The sequence below is a fragment of the Danio rerio genome, chromosome 17, assembly GCF_052040795.2.
Source record: "Danio rerio strain M-AB ecotype USA chromosome 17, GRCz13ab, whole genome shotgun sequence".
NCBI classification, from domain to species: Eukaryota; Metazoa; Chordata; class Actinopteri; order Cypriniformes; family Danionidae; genus Danio; species Danio rerio.
In genome coordinates this window covers 48967912-48990000 of record NC_141037.1, presented here as the reverse complement: position 1 = coordinate 48990000, position 22089 = coordinate 48967912, and the positions used below count along the sequence as shown (strand labels likewise).

General features: G+C 38.6%; 1 protein-coding gene across 9 annotated transcripts in view; it reads right to left on the bottom strand.

Annotated features, from left to right (window-relative positions):
• The window catches only part of tmem260 (transmembrane protein 260), a 177183-nt gene that overhangs the window by 85697 nt on the left and 69397 nt on the right, over nt 1-22089 (bottom strand). For 5 of the 9 annotated variants that reach the window (XR_015512641.1, XR_015512640.1, XR_015512643.1 and 2 more), the window contains 3 exons: nt 19984-20037; nt 19807-19891; nt 16209-16519 (listed from right to left, as the gene is read on the bottom strand). Coding sequence is in view for 4 of the 9 variants with exons in the window: in NM_001443236.1 (NP_001430165.1) it covers nt 16265-16519; nt 19807-19891; nt 19984-20037 (394 nt within the window). In the remaining 5 variants the exon portion in view is untranslated. Of the gene's footprint in view, nt 1-14317; nt 16520-19806; nt 19892-19983; nt 20038-22089 lie in introns of those variants that run through there. The other 4 variants (NM_001443236.1, NM_001443237.1, XM_087289210.1 and 1 more) reach the window with 2 other exon arrangements.

Below are 22089 nucleotides of genomic sequence, written 5' to 3'. Positions count from 1 at the left end.
ACTAGGTTAATTAACTAGGCAGGTTAGAGCAAATAGGCAAGTTATTTTATAACGATGGTTTGTTCTGTGGATTGTCGGGAAAAAAATAGCTTAAAGGGGCTAATAATTTTGTCCCAAAAATGGTTTTTAAAAAATTAATAACTGATTTTAATCTAGCCAAAATAAAACAAATAAAACTTTCTCCAGAAAAAAAATAAAATTTAAGACATACTGTGAAAATTTCCTTGCTCTGTTAAACATCATTTGGGAAATATTTAAAAAAAATTAAATAAAATCAAAAGGGGGCTAATAATTCTGACTTCAGCTGTATATATATATATATATATATATATATATATATATATATATATATATATATATATATATATATATATACATACTATACTATATGGTAGTGGAAACATTTTGTTCAGGCTGATGTCACATACAAATTAAAAAGAAACAATTACAAAAACAGAATGCATTATACAAACACTTTGCAGCACCCAAAAGCAATCAACCCAGCATACACACCTAACCACTGTTAATCCTCTAGACACTAGAAAGCACACACATGCACAAACACACGCGCACTCAGACACACACACTCAGCATCACTGTGTTTATCACTCCAACCCAGGCCACCAACACCCGTCAGTCTAATTCCGTTTGTCTGTTTAGATTCGTTTTGCTTTAATCTCTTCTTGTTTGTGCACATCTGCGAGAGCGACTGCACGAGAAAGAGAGAGGGGGGGAGGGGCCTGCATTGGTGAAAACCAGTGACAACCAGGGGTAGAAAGGAAACAGGTATTAGACGAGAGGCCACATTATTATTATTTATGCAGTTTTCTATGGGTCATGTATAAAGGTAGAACAATTAAGCTATCTGCTCTACCAATACTGTAGTAGATTAATAAAACCATGATTCAAATCTGTAAACCCTATATATCTCTATACTCCTAAACACAAGGACCATTTATATTTAAAATTTGAGTACTCAAAATCTTCTAGGTAGTCCAAGAACAGCTAAGATTGAAGTCAATCTGCTACAACTATGTGACATTTTATTACATAATAGCGTAGCTTAACTCCGCCTCCACAGAAGATCAACACCTTCCTCCACAACACTGTCTGACTAGCTCCAGCCACTGATTCACACTAGAAAGTCAACAACTAGAGAAGCAAATGCAGGTCTACTCAGAAAACAAACTGTAAAATGAACTCTGATGCAACAACAAGATTTTTCATTGCCATACAGACAGTAATGTCATGTCAATACACAAGTGAGTAACTTTTTATTATGTAGTTACTACAGCTTTGTCTGTTATTATTTAGGCCAGACAGAATCTGTGGAATTTTCTTTCTCTTTTTGCAGCAGAATTTAGTAGATAATCTGCAAATTTATGCAGAATGATTTTGGGATATCTTAATTAAAACTTAATACATGAAATAAAAACTAATACATTTTTAGCTGTTTTTTTTTTATGTTTACAATGCAAATCCAATTAGATCTACTTATACATTGGTAAACAAAGCACATCTCTCATGTAATATATCTTCTAAAAGACTTTACAATCTGTGATGTAAATAAATCATATGACCATTTTCATATTAGTCAATAATATTATGGAAATTAATATTCATTCATTTAATTAATTTCATTCATTCATTCATTCATCTTCTGTTGCTTTTTCGGGGCTGGGTCGCGGGGGCAGCAGTCTTAGGAGAGAACCACAGACTTCCCTATCCCCAAACACTTCCTCCAGCTCCTCCGGGGGGATGCCGAGGCGTTCCCAGGCCAGCCGTGAGACATAGTCCCTCCAGCGTGTCCTGGGTTTTCCCTGAGGCCGCCTCCCAGTGGGACATGCCTGGAACACCTCCCTAGGTAGGCGTTCAGGAGGCATCTGAAACAGATGCCCGAGCCACCTCAGCTGACTTCTCTCGATGTGGAGGAGCAGCGACTCTACTCCGAGCTCCTCCCAGGTGTCAGAGCTCCTCACCCTATCCATAAGAGTGCGCCCTGCAACCTTCGAAGGAAACTCATTTCGGCCGCTTGTATCCGAGATCTTTACCTTTCGGTCATGATCCAAAGCTCATGACCATAGGTTAGAGTAGAAAATGTAAATTTACACAAGTAAATAAATAGACTCAATGATGGGCTAAAAATCTACGGATTGTGGGCCTAGTTATTACAGATTATTTAATATTTATTATCCATTTAGGATTTAACTTTTTTTTACCAAAATCACAACAGTGTTCATCTATGAAGAATTGTTCATTTGACAAGTGGCTCTGGCCTGGTTGGAAGAGGTAAGCCAGAGCGCAGTTCAGTTGGGCTTTGGTATAGTATGCTTGTAGTGTGAGTGCAAAGTGCATCTGAGCGCGAAACTGAAGACACAATGTCACATTTAAGGGAACGTTTTATATGGATTTATTAATAATTCTTACTTTTCAATGAATTAAAACTGTCAGTTTATTAAAGGCTGCCTTTACATTGCCGATCTTGATGGTTAATTCCGATTTTTGTGACTGCATCTGATTTTCTGATCTTTTGAAAGTGATTCGTATCCAAAAAAAACAACAACAAAAAATAGGGGACTGACTAACAGCTGATAATAAAAGAGCGATCTTTGAGCGATCAATCTTTGAAGTTGTTTCATTATAGTTTATGACAGAAAAGTTCTCTTTTAGCTATTTTCTTTTAATCTAGCCATTTTAAACCAGAAGTCACAGTAGTGCACATGACGTCGTATGCCACAGTTTTATATTAGTTTATGTTACATAGCAGATGTTGCAAGCTCTTTTGTTAATATACTTAAATACTTGTTCTACATGACAATATAAAAGCTTTTTTAGTCCTAGTGTGTGAGATTTAAGGGTCAAATCAGATCTATGCCACATGGGAGAAAAAAACAGAATTGAGTCACTTGAATCATGCCTTGTAAATGCAGCCGAAGAAGCAAACCCCTCGCTGCACAACAGCTGCCACCTTCAGCAAATCTCCTAATACATGCAGTACAATGACTTTATGAAAGTTCATGAGCATCAGAAGAGGTGGATCTGTAAAAAACAACGTCACAAATGACATAAAATAATACAAAAGAATATAATAAAAGCAATCACCATTGTACTGAGCAAGATCGCTTCTCTTTTGTTAAACTGAACAGTCGCATTGTCGATAATCGTGTTCAGCCTCGGAAGGGAAAACACAGCGTGAATGAAGGCCAATGAGGAGAGGGGAGGGACAATCACAGTTGAGCACAGTTCAAGACAACCATGCCTAGTATGAGTTCACCCTAAATCTGTGAAAATCAAAGGCTTGTGTACAATGCTCTTTTTTCAAGACTACACGCTTAGATAATGCTCAACTATGATAGCAGGTTTGGCATGATGTTCCAGGAGAGAACCCTGAGCTCGGAGATAGATAAGTCCAAGATTCCTGTCTGGTCAATGAGCATTAGGAGGGATACGAGATCAGGTATTTCTTAAGTGCCGCCTGGTTTGTTTTTTTATATGTTATGTATACTTTGGTTAATTGGTTCAGTGTATGCTTGTGACTATTACATTTCACTTATGTACATGTTTGTAGGAAGCAACCAGAGTACCTGGGGAAAACCCACTCGAACAATGGGAGAACATGCAAACTCCATGCAGAGTGCTGACTGGCTCAATTAGAACTTGAACCACTTGCCCTCCTACTGTGAGGCAGCAGTGCCAGCCACTGAGCCACCGTGTCACCCGATCATAGAATTAAGGAGAAGGGAGCAGGAAAGGATAGAGGGGGGTTTTCCAAAATGAAGAAAGTTTAAGGCAGGGTATTTATAGTCATTTTGGAATGATACTGTAACAACGGGGAGGAGTGACACCAACAACAGAAGGTAAGATCCAATATGCAGGTTTATTCAGCGTAAGGCAAGCAGTGGTCAAATCAGGTTCAAACAGGTGTATTAAAGCAGTCCAGAATCATTAACGGTAAACATGCAAAAGGTCGAAAGGCAGGCGGCTAAACAGGATAACTAGGATACAAGGCTAGGTTAAAACCCAGAGAAACAAGACAGGGAAACGCGTTGTAATGTCACTGGAGTAGTAAACAAGACTCGGCAAAATGGAAGGGACAAAGAGTGGCTTATGAATGGTGTGATATCAGTCTGTGACAAGGTTCAGCTGGTGATTGCAATCAGGATAGATGAATGACCAGGTGTGCGTGTTTGGAAGAAGTGCATGTATGAAAATGTAGTCCTGGGATATGCGGAAGTGTAGTTCAAGTATAGTGGAAACCAGCGATCTCCGGAGAACGATTGCTGGTTATCGTAACAGATACGATGGCTAATGATTAGTTTAATGTTTTTAGGGTTCAAGGGGAAGGGTTTCAAAATTTAACTTTATGGCAGACACTGAAAAAAGCTCATTCTCAGCCACTAGACTTTTCTTACAGGGTATTTGAGAGACACTAAGTTTCAGAATGTTGTGGGACTGCTAGTTATGATTAAGGATTATAGATGAAATCTATAGTGAAATCTAGCGGGTTTCATTTTAGTGTTTTTTTTTTAAAGCATGACGGTAAAACACAAACGCGGTTATGAATATATTAAAGGGCCATGACACCCCCACTTTCGGTTAAAGTCTACTTCAGAATTTTTTCAAAAGATGCATGATTAATGGGCGTGGAGCTCCGCGAGCATAGGGCAGGAGTGGGCGTGGCCAGCAGGGGAGAAGGGGAGCGAACAACTGTTGTTGAAAGTTAGCTCACAAAATGAGACACAAACCGTGAGGAGACGCATGAGTTTATAGTTCATGCAAAGTTAAATGCAAAGAAATAAACAGTAATTTAATGCCCTGCTACATTTGTTATTCGTAATTTCATATACACATATCCACAATTTATATCATTATAAAGATAAGTGTGTTCATGTAAACACTATAAATGAGGATTCTGCCTCGATCCCCGTGTCTAAATTATAGATCTTGAATGCAGACTCAGTGCAGCAGGTTTCCTGACCTGCCTATTTTAACCATTAGCCCTGCTGGTAATATAGAGGATTTAGGCAAACACAGCAGCACGGCGATGTGTCTGAATGTGAATGAACTCCTGATAAAAGTCATCGTCCGCCATTCTTCAATTCTCATACTGCTCTCCCAACAAAAATGCTTCCAGCACACACACAGCTTTGTTGTATGATTGGCCCTGACAAGATCGCAGGGAAAAAACATGCAACAAACCCCGTGGATCATGGAAACAAACACATACGAGCCTTCATGAACGGCTACTGCGTGCCGTGGGTCCGTGTCTCACAGCTTGCTTGAAACTGGCAGGTCTGCCTTGCCTTCGGAATGCACATGCTCTCATGAATAATTAAGCAGCCAGCTCTTCTCATAGGATAAGAAAACTCCGCTATGAATAATAATGAGAAACCGATGTGTCATCACTGCACTTGCAGTACTGCTCTCTGTCGCCGATTTTGATCCCGCCCCAAAAATCATTTTAAACCCGGAAGTTGAAATTAGCTGACAAAAGCTCAAAATTATCCAGTTTTCCCCACAATTAAAGCTGACAGGTGCTAACATTGTCTTTAATGATGCTCAACACACACACATCTGTTAATATAAAAAAAAAAGTTCTCCAAGGTGTCCTGAACCTTTAAACCATATGATTGTTTGTTGTAAAAAATGTGTAATAATGACAAAAAAAATACTCCTTACTTCCGGGGGCAGCGATTCTGCCATTGTGGCTGTTGTATTCTGGGAATATTTTTTACCCCTTGGTTTCGATTGTGGTCCTGAAAAAATCTCCATTTGAAGGGGTATCTAGCCCTTCCCTTTAGCCCTAAGCCTTAAATGCTAAAGAGAATTGGGACACCCCTACCCCTTTAAAGGAACAAGCAAAATGAGAGGTAGGGGTAAGAATAGGGTTAGGGGTAAGAATTGAGATTGGGCCTTAGTTTCATTTGGAAGCACATTAACATACTGAAAAAAAAGTCTCAGCAACTTCCGTTTCATCCGGACTTTAACATTGGTGGTCACAAATTTGTCCTTTCAAAATTTCAAAGAAGTTTGTAGTAATGCCAATAATGTTAGTCAATCATACCAAAACAGGACAGAAAATGGACCCGTTCCAGAAAATGCTCCTTTCTTTTTATTATTAACTGAATCAAAGTATCATACTATTACCATCAATATTTCATTTTATAAATAGTACAGAACTAGAAAAACAAACACAACCAGGACAACGAGCAAGAGCAACACATGGAGAAAGACTGAAAATTCAGAACAGACTCATTCAGTTCATTTTCTGTTCAAACCCATGTCTACTACTGAAAAACAGATGGAGAACAGTAGGAACGGATGGGGCAAGAGATCAGAGGAGAGTCCATTCTGCACTACTTCAGCATGCCGAATTCCCTCCTCCTCCAGAAGGGTGAACAAGACAGATCCTACCAGAAAGAGGTCTCTTCAAGCAGGCACCGAGAGCAGCAGCCAGGCCTTGGGGCTCTGGAAGTCTCTCCAGTCAGTCACACAACTCATAGCACAGAGGCTTCACCACCAACACAACATTACAGGCCTCTTACACAGCATTACAGCACATCGTATTATCCTGCTCAACTCTCTTCATTAGCCCAATTGGATCCTGGGATTTCCATTTGTAAATGGGGAGCTTTTTAGATTAGCCGGTGTCTGCCCATTATGGAACATTTTCCCAATGTTTCCCCAATGCTGCGATTAGCTCCTGTCTGTCAGGGTGGAAATGTAAACTTTTCAAAACGTGATTCATCCCTTTAAGCCCCTAACAAATATTTTCCACGAAATGATGAAAAGTGTCAACCAAGCAATCCCCGATTAAATGTTTGTTGCAATATGACGTGTAAACCAATGTAAAACATGCAGTAACCTTTTTCTTGCTTAATCCCTTGATTGACCAACGGCAAGGCTGTTACGGATGAGTTGCAGCTGGTATTTCTTTACAACATCACATAATTTGGTATTCTTGGAGTTTACTTCAGACATAAATGAATATTCAGAAACTGATCATTTTCTCTCCACTGTAATTACCATGTCATTGCACTTATTTACTTGGTATTATAAGAAATTGAAGACTACAAAGACTAGTGGACTTGTGATCTTTCATTGTGTAAAAAGGCACATCAACATTCCGCTTGACTTCCACCTCTGTAAATCCTTTAAGAGAACCAAGAGTGTGAACAAGCCATTAAAGATATTATAGTTCAATGCTAGAAAGGCAGAGTTTAAATACACTATAGTGCAGTAAATGTGAGTAAACATATGGGATTTCTCAGCTACATCTGAGTATTGTTCCTCTTGCTCAGTGGATGATGGCTCTTCTTCTTCCTGAGGCATGCATTCACAGCCACAGATGCGAGCACATTGAGGCAGCAAATTATGAAAATGTGGCTCTGTGTCCTCAATGGCGTCGCACTCCTTTAATGTGGCACAAAATTAGAACCGGAGGGAGAAGGGAGACAGGTCCGTTTAATTGGAAACACTGCTCTGGGCACACACACAAACACACATCCTCACTTGAAAGGTAAGATATCATCTGAGCCTTTCTGAGGGGTTCTTCTGTACAATGAGACATCCTTTTCTTGGAGCCTGCAGGCATTCATAAAGGTGTTTAATTTGTGAGTTTACCTCACCATTATTTAAATAAATCCATACAAGCATCAGAAAATGAGGCTATTCAATGTTGTTAAGCTGCAAAGCCAAAGGATCTTTTATGAACGGATATTGGTCATAGTGTCTTTAGTATCTTTTGATATTCCAAAAGGATGACAATGGTCTTGTCACAGTGAGGCCTGTTGCTAAAGCTGAATAAAAACAATGGGGTGTAGACAGATATTACATATACTTTGGCCTTAAAAGCAGTGTTTGTGAGTGATTAAGGTCTAAATATTCAATTCAATTCACGTTGATTTCTCTAGCACTTTTACAATGTAGATTGTGTCAGAGCAGCTTAACATAGAAGTTCTAGTAAACTAAAACTGCGTCAGTCCAGTTTTCAGAGTTGAAGTTCAGTTTGGTGAGATCTAAATTTCCCTGTTGAGAGTCCAAACACTGAAGAAAAAATCCATTGGTGCGCAGCTCCACAATTCCCTAACCATGCAAGCCTGTGGCGACAGTGGCAAGGAATAAACTTCCCCAATTGACGAAAGTGAAGAAAAAAACCTCGAGAGAAACCAATTGAACACGACCATTTCTGCTCTGGCCAAACTTTATGTGCAGAGCTGCAGACTAGGCGCTGGAGGCTGGAGAATGCGGGACATCCATTCTAAAGAACTGCATGTGTGAGTGGGTCATTGAATACCTCAAATTCTTAAACCCTTCTATGTGTGTGCTGTCTGTTTAACCCCGCTTATAGTGACTTTTATCACTGTGCATTATTTGAGGGAGTAGCCATTTGTAGTGGTGTCCGAAGTCGTAGTGGTGTCCGAAGTCATAGTGGACGTTCTGAAGAGCACTCAATCCCACAATGTAAAGCAATAATGATTGTAAAACGTTCCGCCTTTATTAACTTATATCCTTCAATATATGGACCATATTAGTGGACTAATATAGTGTATGTGAATGAGTAAATAAGACTATAGGATGCCACCATAAAGAACTCTATGCTGTAGACACCAGTTAACAAAGACAAGGGGCTCTATTTTAATGATCTAGATGCAAAGTGTAAAGCACATGATGCAAAAGCATTAAGGGTGTGTCCTTCACTAGCGAAATAACAGTTACACTGACCATCTGTAGCAAGAGGATAAAGAATGAGCCTCCTCTTTTAGACCTCTTTACTTTCTCTTTACTTTTACTCTTTACTTCTTTACTTTCGTGGATAAGGAAATGGTGCTTGTGCACTCCATTGAAGACATCCATTAGTCTACATATTTAATTTTGTTTGTTAAGCACAAAGATTTGCCTCAAAATTATTTCTAATTTAATTTCTAATGTCCAGAAAATGAATAAATGAACAATAATGTTAAGGAAACAACTGAGTTATATTCAAACACACATCCTGTTCTTATGCCCCATATGGTGATGCATACGTCTCCAAAACCCGACAGATAGACAAATCTAAACCTTTTCTTATCAAAACAAATATAAATATGCATATAATAAATAATTCAGCTTATAACTCCAGACATGAAGGCAGTGGTACTGTTTTTATATTAATGTAGAAAATAATAGTTTTGTAACATTTTAATCCTTTAATTTTTTATGTAGATATTTGTGTATTGCTGTACATCCTGTGTGTATTAAGCAATGTGTGAGCACATTGGATTCACATAGGCACACAATTAATGGACTGGACTTTAGACCAGCTTTTAGCTGGTCAATGGCGCTGTCTATTTCAGTTCCTTAAAATTGCAATGAGCCAACAATCATCTTAACACACCTCCTTTTTAGACCGGAACACCCATGAGTCCACAAAGAAGCACAAATGAATTTGTTATTTAAACAAAGTGGCACAAAACGTGAAAATTAGGGTTGCGCTGGGCTGAAAATAGCAACAAATCGCACCAAACACATCTTGACCCGGGTGTGTGATAGGGCCCAAGGACATAATACAGTATACAATTATACTGTACTTGTTGGTCCTGATCCAAATTATACAAAAAAGTTCTAGGTTTTTATAAACCCTGAGGGAAACTTTTGGTGGGGAAAAAAATTTATCAAATTTAGTGTAATGAGTCAAGTTATTGCTGGAATGGCATCGACCGCCTAAAACATATGAGAGAGCAATTGGAGATTCATTCAACTGTGGCCACCCCTGTTAAATCAGAAACTAGGCCGAAGGATAGTGAGTGTGTGCGTCAAGGTTAAACATGATTTTACCTTGGTTTGGTTTTTTTCACACTATGCAACTGTGGGACGATAAGTGTTTTCATATTATTAGTATTGATATACACATTTAATTCATTTGAATGTGTGGCGTGGTGGCTCAGTGGTTAGCACTGTCACCTACTGTAACAGCAAGAAGGTTGCTGGTTCGAGCCCTGGCTCGAGTCAGTTGTTATTTCTGTGCGAGTTCGTATCTTCTCCCCGTGTTTGTTTCCTCAGGGTGTTTTGTTTCCCTCAGTCCACAGACATGCATTATAGGTGAACTGAATGAACTAAATTGGCCGTAGTCTATGAGTACGAATGTGAGTGTACGGGTTTTTCCCAGTTCTGGGTTGCAGCTGGAAGGGCATCTGCTGCATAAAATATGCTGGATACGTTGGTGGTTTATTCCACTGTGGCGACCCCTGATAAATAAAGAGACTAAGACCAAGGAAAATGAATGAATGAGTTCATTTGAATGATGTCACTCCAGAAAATAGACATATGGAGAATGCAGTTAGGTGTTCAGGTGAACACACTTACACACATCCTATACGGAAATCTTTAAAGACTCAATCTACTGTGTAGAAGAATTCTAGGCAGTTGAAACCATTCATCTATTCCCTCAATGACTCCTCCATGGCCTCATTCCTATCAGGGCTTCCCAAAGACTCTAGGACCACTACAGGACATGAGCCGTTCAGTATCACACCCATTACAGCAGCCCATAATTTTCATTTCTCCACCCCCGAGCCAGATTTCAACAGCCCAGCTGAGACAGTCAACCACAGCTATGTGGTCCCGGGCCAGGGATTAAACAAAGGTTCAAGAATCAATCCAGAGAAATGGAGACAGACCCAATCCCTGCCTCTGCCTAATCCCTCTCATATCTCCTTTCATTGTTCAAAGGTTTATTAAAGAGAGGGATGAGGAGATGGAGAAGGCGGACATTAGGAAGAGGGGTGGTGGGGAGATGGTGTGGTAGACGGCAGGTCTTGAGGATTTAAGGCCTTGGTTGTGGGGACAAAAACAGAAGCGCTTCACTGGAGTGCTCTCTTTGGCTGTCCACAATGGTTTTATCTGACAGAAAGAGAAAATATATTTTTGGAAATTTTTTATCGAGTTACCCTAGAACCAGGATGTTCACTCCTACTCCAGCTCCTGGATGGCCACTATCTTCTAACCTTAATAATGCATCATTTCCATTGAGAGGTATGATTCATTTCGGTTCAGTACAGTATGGTTCACCTTGATTAGGCTTACGTTTCCACTGCCAGCTGTACCCTTTTGGTTATGACAGAATGTTTAGATCAATGTCATTGTTGTTAAAAAGATAAGCTGAAAAGGTGAAAAGCAGGTGAACAATTCATACCTGCAGCTTCTCCATGATGGATGTCCATTGTTCTCCAGCCTTTGGCACCTAGACTGCAGCTCTGCACAAGAAATTTGGCCAGAGAAGAAATGGTTGAGCTCAACTGAGCCTGGTTTCTCTTGAGGTTTTTTACTTCACTTCCGTCAATTGGTGAACATTTGTTCCTCGCCACTGTCGCCACAGGCTTGCTTGGTTTGGGACTTGTAGAGCTGCGCATTGATGGATTTGCTCTTCAGTGTTTGGACATTCAACAGTGAAATTGAATCACACTGAACTGAACTAAACTGACCTGTAACTCTGAAAACTCGACTAACACAGTTTCAATTTACTAGAACTTTTATGTTAAGCTACTTTGACACAATCTACATTGTAAAAGCGCTATCGAAATAAACATGAATTGAATAAAGCCATACCCATCATTCACATATCGCATCTTTTGTGAGAGAAAAGAGGGAGAAAGTGGCACCACTCACCCTTTCCACAAGGAACCCTTGTGAACAACAATGGAGGACAGATTATTTTCTTGCTTCTTGACATTTGGCATTTGTTACAAGAAGATGACAAGTTTTGTTTGAGCTCTGGTGCACTATGGTTCATTGCTGCAAGCCGTCACTTGTTATTACGGTGTCATGTCTCGGATGTGTATTTAAAAATGTTGCTTCCTGTGTTGTCATTCCCTTAGCTTCTTGCACATGTTGGTAATGCTTCTCTTTAAACCAATAGCATTCAGCTGTGAGTCTAGCTAGACCCTTCTGGTACCATTCTGGTGGGCTATTTACCCTTTGAAAAGGGTGCCAAAAAGTGGTAAGGTATATTACCCTTTTGGTACCTTCAACATTTCAAATTGACGTAAGTATGTTGTGTACTGTACCAAACCATTTCCCACAGTGGAAATGGGCCATTAATCAAATATAAACCAGCAATAACATTTCCTAAAACATCCAGGCAAATGTGTTTGAGGAGCTAAAACCTGCAGAAATAGACACTTTAAACAAATGTGCGTCTAATCATACAATGACTCACTGGACAGCAAAAGACACAACGACCCAGAATTATGCTCTTCTGTTTAAAGAGGGAGCTATCTGCCTCACTACACAAGTTTAATTTCTTCCAGTCTGCAATGTGACGCGCACATTATGGCCAATTTCACATATTGTGCCTCCATCCCCTCCACCCTCCTCTGCTGTCCTCCATCCCTTCCTCTACTCCCTCAGCAGGAGGAAGTAGAGGAGATTGGCCCCGCAGCTAAAGCCCCCTATTCAGGCCCGCTGCTGGCGAGGTCTATCGGCAAAGCACAGGGAGCGGAGGTGTCGCTTCTGCTATGGCATTTCGGACAGTATCTACTTCTCTCCGGGTGCGGAGGAGAAAGGAGAAACAGAGGGGGTATTATCAGAGAGGGATGAGAGCAGCGAAGGCATTTTTGTCTTTTTATTCCCCTCCTAAGCCTCGGGCTTTGCTCCCAATCCGATTGGTCGATACAGCCAGGGATGTAAATGAAATGCAAAGAGGAATAAGGCTGGCTTCCCATGTTATGTGTGTGTGTGTGTGTTTGTATGAATCTGCACTGCTCTCTTTGGCTCTTTCTCAGTGTTTGCCATTCGTGGGCCTCTCTCTTACCTTCCCTCTTTTGTTTCCAAGTCTCTTAGCTGCGATTTCATTTCTGTCTTGTCAGTGTCCATTCGCCTTTTTCTAGCACTTCCTGTCTAACTCCATCCTATCGTGCCATATACACTATCCTATGTACTTAATTACTTCTCGCTTGCTTGTCTTTGCTCTCTCTCTCTCTGGCTGGGTTCTCAGCTCTTATCTGCTCAGGCACCCCACATTCCAGTGTTGCTGTGGCTCCCTGCCTGCATCCACGGTCACGGCGATTCCATGGGTTCACACAATCCCTCAGATGAGAGAGAGGCAAAAACAGGGACAGGGAGGGACAGGGGAAAAAAAGCTCAGTGGCAGAAGACATGAAGGGGAGATGTTATATATGTTGCAATAAGGTGTAGCTGACATCTTGAACTCTGGATAAAGCCATTCCTCATGAATAGAAATCAGCTGATGGTAAATGAAAGTCCTTAAACATCCTAGTATACTTTGAAGAAACTGAAAAGACGTAATTTCAAACAAAATCCAACAAAAACAAAGCTCTTTTTGAGTTAATTTGGGCAGGTTGAAACAGATCACCAAAGCGTTTGGTGGATTTTTTGGCACCTTTGAGATCCATGGCAATTACACAATCAATGAGTTTGTTCTGGACCCTTCTTTGACCTGCAATTTCTTCCCTCATTCAGAGGGTGAGGCAGGGGAATAGCTTCTTAAACCACATGAATACAGTGGAATATGTATTTGAAGTAGCTGAGCTGGTTCAGATGTATTCCTACTTGTATGATCACTCATAGAGAAATTCAGAAAGATTCAGAGGAGGTCATACAACGGACAAGAGCCCCACCTCATCACCACATATATTCTAGGAGCTGCGTACATCAGCAATGGCATTTGGTGTCTTTCTGCAGCAGTTACAAAACAAAATATAGACGTGATGCATCTTTTAGAAAACAAAACCAGATACTGCAGTGCATGACGGAGTGTTCAAAAACAGTATACCTTCACTCAGTCTCAAATGAAGAAAGAAAAAGGACTTTGTTTAAAGTATACGGGGACCTTAATGTTTCTGAAATTACTTTGTCTTATGACTCAAATTTCACAATGGTCATTGTGCCATTCCAACATATCACAAACATTTCAAGTAAACAAAAATTAATTTAGTGTATTATAATAGCTTTGAATCAAATAATTACCCAACTCCCTGGGGGTCCCTCTGTTGAAAACCTCAACATGAAAGAGAATTCAGAGCTGTTTTGGGAGATGATGGGGTAGACAAAGCAGGAAAAGAGACAGTGAAAAGGATGCCGAATTTTCAAATCTGTCCCAGATTAATGGGTCATTCTTAATCTCTCATGGTCGTGCCCAAATTTACCCCCCACCCTTCTTAATCTTAATCTCGGACCTTTGTGATCCTAAAGTGAGAGGAGGACTTCCATGACAGCGGGTGGCAAAAGATAATTATTCAAAAAAATTTTTTTTTAAATGGATGGAAAGAGGTGGGATGAGTGGTTCATGGTACCTTTGATCATCCACCCGACGGACATTAAAGTGTAAAAAATTTATTACAAGAGAAACACACACACATGTAGAAAATTCCATTAGAGTTCCACCTAAGATTCAGTTCAGAGGTTCATGTCCCTTCACTGTAGAAACCTCAAGTAGGGAACACATTGAGGTTAAAATTAATATGAAAGCAGTGTCCTCTATGAAAAACAATCGGTCTTGGGTAGGGATGTCCTGATCAGGTGTTTTTGCCCTCAAGTCCGAGTCATTTGATTTTGAGTATCTGCCAATACCAAAACCCGATCCAATACTTCCATAATACATAAAAAAAGACCACAGACATACAATACTCAAGCTTTCCGTTTCAAGCTGCTTCTGTGTTCTACTTTGCCCGTGTTGTTTCGGGAGGCGGACCCCTGCCGTAAAATGCATCACCTCTGAAATGTGCATCTATTAACTGAAATTGATAAAATAATAATAATAGTAATAATATATTTATGAAACTAATAAGAGTGTCTGAGGCAAGTTTCATAAATAGAACTCTTCCTTTAAAGAATATCTTTTATCGGCACAACAATAGCATGTCTGCAACAAAGTGATGTCATGTCGCACACATTGCTGTGTGAAGTCAAGAAAGAGGTCTAAATCAGTGCCACCGCATAACTATAGGTGTAATAAAAAATAATGAGAATGTATATGTAATTAAGTTTGATGGCCACCTGGCAATCAGGAAGAAGGAGGCGGAGAACCAACAAACTTTTAAATGATTTAATAAGGAAAAAATAAAACAAACTTAAAAACCAAAAGCAAAACATAAAACGTCCTGTCTCGTCTAGCACTGGCGTCTCTTTAGGGCTCCTCCATGAGACTCGAAGCAGGTGATGCCCTCGGGTGTCTCTGAATATCTCCCAAATGCCACCCGCCTCGTACACCCCCACAGCTCTCGGCCCCGCTTCACTCGCCACAATACATATTCGAGTCCTGATCGAGAGGTATTGTCCCATTCTGATCGAGTCTAAAACTGAGAGATCAGGCCCGATTTCCGATCACGTAATCGGATCTGGACATCCCTAGTCTTAAGTGTTTGAATTTAGCACGTTAAAAATCATTTCTGCAATTTAATATAACCTAAATATATTAATAACTAAATTAACCGCTGATGTCAGATCCCAGATCCCCGCAGAAAAACAAGCATGTTTAATATGGGCTCACTGAAAAATACATTTGCTGAATGTTCTAGGTAAAATGACTGCTATGGGGCTCAACTACGATGGTAACAGCTTTTGTTCCTTTTCCCACAAATGATATTTAAAGAGACACATTATCAATGAATGAACTATTTTTGTGCAGTTCTTTGCACAACACCAAAAATATACAACAAAACTTAAAGATGTCTATGATTGGAAATCGAATATGTTTACCTCACATTTTCCCTGTATATCGGAAATGTTTCTAGCGTGGTCAGTTTGCTCAGTAGCTCACTCTGTACATAAGAACAAGATTCCACAAAGATGTAAAAGTAATGTGCACATTTTTTCTTACGTTTGCTTTTGTAAACTATATTGATTAGGTATAGCCAAGGGTTTAGGTCAGTGGTTTTGCTAGAGGGCGCACCTTCTCGTGTAAATATACACGCAAGAACGACATGTATCTGAAACCTACAACAAAACATACCTAAGTAACGTTTCTTAGATTTGCATAATTTGATCTAATTTGATCTAATTTAATAATTTGCCATTTAGTTGATTTTTCATCTGAAAGGTGCAACGGAATGTACACAGAGTAACTTATTTTTACATGAAAGTAGGCTGATGCACATATTTCCAAAGACCATGGCCTGCTGTTGAATTTTTCTGGGCTTTTTAATACAAAACAATGTTTGTCGCCATTTGTGCTTTGATGCTCTCTTTATATTAATTTCCCTCCCTCTTACCTTTTCACGCCATCTACACCTAAGCGTTGTTTCAGACAATTCTGTGACTTTCTTCCTCAAGCTTTCTGTCTGTCTCTGAATTTTTCCCGCTCTTTCCTGAGGTGTGTGATGATGGAGCGGATGGCCTTGCTCTGAGGATCGCTGGGTTCTCTCTTAAGGTAGCGGCTGAAGTGGCGGATGCTGCGACTCATAAGTGAATCTAGACCATAACCTCTGCCCCCTGATTGAAGTAGACGTTCTGCAGCAAGAGCCAGGTTCTTATCCCAGTTTGCAGGGTAGTCTACCTGGGAATCCACAATTTGACAATAAAGCTGAAAAAAAATACAGAAAGGTTTAAAAATTGTAAATCTAGAAGAGACGATATTTATGAGACATATGCACAACTAGAAAATACAATATTTATTATCTGTACAGGTCTTCAAAACAACACTAGGTCAGCAGTTAATATAAACGACAGAAACCATCAAATCACCAATTGCTGTCATATTTACAAAACTGCAATTAGCCTACAAAAACATTCATGACAAGTCATGCTGAAAACAAGATTTGCATTTGCTGAAGGTGGTAAAAGAAAAGTGCTGAAGGTTTTAGGTAGGCTTATGTTTTAGGCTTTGATTATGTGTATAATGTTGAATTAGAGCTGCTTTGCCACTGTCATGATGCTCAGTGTTTCTCCTGTTGATAACATATAAAACATGCAGATTGCTGTCAGTTAGGAGTTTGAATAGTGAATAGTTTGAATCAATCAGAAAATTATGTAAATATTAAAAGTTTAATATAGCACAGCTAAGAATGAAATCATCAGCTAAAAAGAATATAGCAGAACTGAAAATATGAAAAAAAAAACTGAAAAAGGTGTAATTTAATGAAGCACAAAAATGCCTTAAATAAAAGTACACCCCAAAACCAAAACTAAACCAAACTCTGTCATCATTAACTCATTCGCTACTTGCTCTAAAATAGTTTGATTTTATTTCTCTGTTGAACAGTGTGAAATCAGCCATTGACTTCCTTTGTATGTTTTTCCTTACAAAGTCCATGGCTACTATATTCTAACATTCTTCAAATATATTATTTTGTGTTCAACAGCTTAACAACTACTTGAGAAAGAGTAATTGAGCAGTAAATTTACGAATGTGAAAATCTATTATTTTATATTTAGCAATCCAGTAACCACCTGAATCAGTAAAAAAAGACCTTCATTGTCCTTGTGTCTATAAGCACATGTGCATATTCAATAATTATAAAAGGAGCGTATCTATTTAATTTTAAAAGCATAAGCAAAATGCGGAGGATCTTTTTATATTTTTGTCTGTATTTATGTAACAGTGTTTATTCCCCCAATAAAAATAATAAAAAGACCATCAAAATTTTAGGCTTTTTAGAGTCATCGATCTTAGAAACATTTTGTTAATGCTTTTATTTATTATATTGCCCCCTCTGTGTACTGAATCAACTTTTCTTGATATCTTTCTTTTTTATATTAGATATTGAGCCTATAAAGAATCTACAATTGTTGAATTGCTGAATGAACAAGCTTTTGATTTTAATTACAGCTAATTTTGAGGAAACAACCTTTAAATTTGTCCAAATTAAGTTAATAGCAATTCAATTGCTAAAGTTTTTAATTACAGTGGAAATTTACAAAATGTCTTTGTGTAACATAATCTTTACTTAATATTGTAATGATTTTGGCCATAAAAACATTAAACCGATACAATGTATTAGGGCCTATTCCTACAAATATACCTGTGCAACTTAAGATTTTGTGCACCAGGGTCACGTGTACACTACCTGACAAAAATCTTGTCACCTATCCAAGTTTTAGGAACAACAAATGATAAATTGTCTTTCAGTTGATCATTTGGTGTCAGAAGTGGCTTATATGAAAGGCAAAGGCCTCTAGATTACGCCTTTTTTACCAAAATGAAATATGATGACGCCTTGATTTTTAATGATTTAATTAGTACAGTAAGGTCTGACTTTGCTTAGACAAAAGTCTTGTTACTTAACGTTTGTGCCCTGCGTTATGCGCTCTGCGCATGGACCATCAAAATAGAGCCCAAAGATGTCTATGATTGGAAATCGAATATGTTTACCTCATATTTTACCTTTATATCAACATGTTTCTAGCGTAATCAGTTTACTCAGTATCTCACTCTGTACATAAGAACAAGATTCCACAAAAATGTAAAAGTAATGTGCACATTTTTTCTTACGTTTGCTTTTGTAAACTATATTGATTGGGTATAGGCAAGGGTTTAGTTCAGTGGTTTGCTAGAAGGCGCACCTTCTCGTGTAAATATACACGCAAGAACGACATGTATCTGAAACCTACAACAAAACATACCTAAGTAACGTATCTTAGATTTACATAAAATCTGACAGCGCCATCTAGTTGATTTGTCATCTGAAAGGTGCAACGGAATGTATCCAGAGTAACTTATTTTTACATGAAAGTAGGCTGATGCACATATTTCTAAAGACCATGGCCTGCTGGTGAATTTTTCTGGGCTTTTTAATACAAAACAATGTTTGTCACCATTTGTGCTTTGATGCTCTCTTTATATTTATTTCCCTCACTCTTTACCTATAATCTTTACTTAATATTGTAATGATTTTGGGCATAAAAACATTTAACCGATACAATGTATTAGGGCCTATTCCTACAAATATACCTGTGCAACTTAAGATTTTGTGCACCAGGGTCACGTCTACACTACCTGACAAAAATCTTGTCACCTATCCAAGTTTTAGGAACAACAAATGATAAATTGTCTTTCAGTTGGTGTCAGAAGTGGCTTATATGAAAGGCAAAGGCCTCTAGATTACGCTTTTTTTTTACCAAAATGAAATATGATGACGCCTTGTTTTTTAATGATTTAATTAGTACAGTAAGGTCTGACTTTGCTTAGACAAAAGTCTTGTTACTTAACAGAAATAATGTACAGTAGAGAATATAAAGTCATGGTGCAGTGGAAAAAGAATTAATATTGTGTTTGACTCCCATGAGCATGGAGGATATGCTTATTAATAAAGTCATCTGGAATGGCAAAGAAAGCGTTCTTGCAGGACGTCCAGAGTTCATCAAGATCCTTTGGATTCATTCTCAATGCCTCCTCCTTCATCCAACCCCAGTCATGCTCAATAATGTTCATGTCTGGTGACTGGGCTGGCCAATCCTGGAGCACCTTGACCTTCTTTGCACACATGAACTTTGATATGAAGGCTGAAGTACGACAAGCAGCGCTATCCTGCTAAAGGATTTGCCCGGTCCTGTAGTTTGTAATGTAATGGGCAGCACAAATGTCTTGATCCCTCAGGGTGTTAATGTTACCATCGACTCTGCACACCACCATGATTTTTCCTTCACCAAACTTGACTGAATTCGGTAAGAATCTTGGGTCCATGCAGGTTCCAATAGGTCTTCTCCAGTATTTGAGAAGATTGGGATGCAGTTCAACAGATTATTATCAGAAAAATCTACCTTCTGCCACTTTTCCAAATTATCAACTAGAAGTCATTATTTGTTGCTCTTACAACTGTGATCCACGACAACACTTTTGTCAGGTAGTGTATTATGAAATGTCTAACTTACTTTGTAGGAAATCTCGTAAAGGCGACCCTGCTGTTCTTTCTCCGCATTCTCAGCAAGGTCAAACAGGAAAAAGGCTGTCTTCATCCTAAATTGTGATGGAATAAAAGAACCAATATGTAAATACTTAACTACATATTAAGCGTTACAAAGTCATGGCAGCAGTAATATGTGTTTTACCTGGCCTGCCACATCTCCTCGTTGGCAACTCTCTCCCAAGACCCAGGATGGAAGCTGAAATAGTTAAATAAAAGAAATTTTGTTGTGTAGCAAAGCTACTCTGATAATATTCCTCAACATGTTACTTTCATAAAATAACCAAAAAGAAAAAACATTCCCCAAAATGTCAAACGCTATTTCCTCTTCGTATACATTAAGATGGCATCAAAGCAGTGTTGTCAAGTGCAGACTTAAAATGCAAGTTTAAAAGCAGCCGGTAATCCGGCGAATCGTATTCTGCATATCTTCAAACCATACAACAGCTGATCTTCAACCTTGCCTGTCTTTGGAAGCTCTCTCCGTGCTGAACGCCCCATATATTTCTGCATTTCTTCCTTTTCCGCTACATCGCTCATAAACGTGCGGCCTCTCCTTCAAAGGAATATTTTAGCGTGTGACTTCCCCGCTAATATTTGGCTGGCAGGCAGGGATGGACACGCTTGTAGTGGGTGAGAGGAGAGTAATGTCACACCATTCAACCCCGATTAACTTGCTGAATACCAGCCGGCTGCAGAGAGCCTCAGTGCTGGAGACTAGAACTAATTTCACTTTATACACAGATATTGACACGCCGCAGTTTAGAAAGTCATTAGGGTGGGGTCAGCGGACTAATAACGACTTTGAAGCTGGAGACGGAGGCTGTCTGCACAGCGTGGAGTCAGAGCAGTGTTTAAGTGCACTTCAATATCGGCGAGGACTGAAAACACTTCAGAGATGTGGAAGAATGGGGTGCTGCTGAAAGCACCTGCCGAAAATGCTCAGTGATGAACCTGCAGGTGACATATGATAATATCATCTCAAACATTTATTTACGTAAGCATTTATATCTTACATGCTTCATTTTATTATTTAATGTGTGGCCTTTGGCATCAATTCCATTTTGATTTTCACAATTTAAATTTGATTACAATGTTTTCTTTAATAGCTGAACTAATCCTCAATGGGAAAAAAATGTTTAGTAGACCATCTGCTATTTTTAGCTGCACAGTATATAGTTTAAGCATCAGTATGTTCAATGCTCACATCTGCAATAGTCACACCACAGGATGTAGAATGTTGAGTCTGGATTATAGTTGACTAGGAACAACAGTTGCAAGATTTATGGAACAACTGCAGAGTTTAACCTACTGTTTTCACATAATTTTACAGCCCATGATGACTGTGAGTAAATTCAATAATTTAACTTTAATAAAGATGATTTGCATTGAATTATTTACGAAATTTATAACACTATTTAGTGCTTTTACATTTGATTATTCAATTTCTGTACCTGAATACTGTTAAACTGCCCAGAAAACACTTTTCACCCTTTGTCTTCAATAGGCTTTTAATTTGTATTTAATTTGTCTGTATGATTCACTCCCCTAAAGAATCATCACAATCAATATAAATTAATTATTTCTTTTCACATAGAGTTCTTAAATCAATTTGAAGAAAATGTATTCAAATCGCAATACATATCACAGAACAACAAAATATCGCAATGTTAGATTTTTCCAATATCGTGAAGCCCTAATTTGTATTACATTGTTAAAAAACTATGAATTCAAATATAAATAACACCTATCCTAACTTTATTTTTCAACATTAACAAGATTTTTGTTCAGCTCAAATAGTAAAAAAAAACAAATCAAGAATGAACTTTAAATCACTAAAATGTACCAAAAAGCATCAGAAGTACCAAGGTTTTTTGCATATGCAAGATGAAAATACCTGTCAAAAGGTTTTTATAAGGCTTTTTATTACACAGACTGTTTCAAAACAGGGTTCACCTTGCAGGGTAACCTGCAAATGAACCCAGGCTTACAGAAAATATGTGAATCCGCCTACATTTCTGCAAAACCTGAAACAGTTTTCTTTAAATATGATGCCTCCGCTCTTCTTAGTCCACAAAAATATATTATTTAACAATTAACAATCCTGTAACAACCTAAATCAGTGATGAAGTCATCTCATGTAAAAAATATATGTTGTTCAGATGCTTTTAATGATCATATAATCATTTACAGGGCAATTTTCATAAATTTTGCACATACAGTTGAAGTCAGAATTATTAGGCCAGAATTA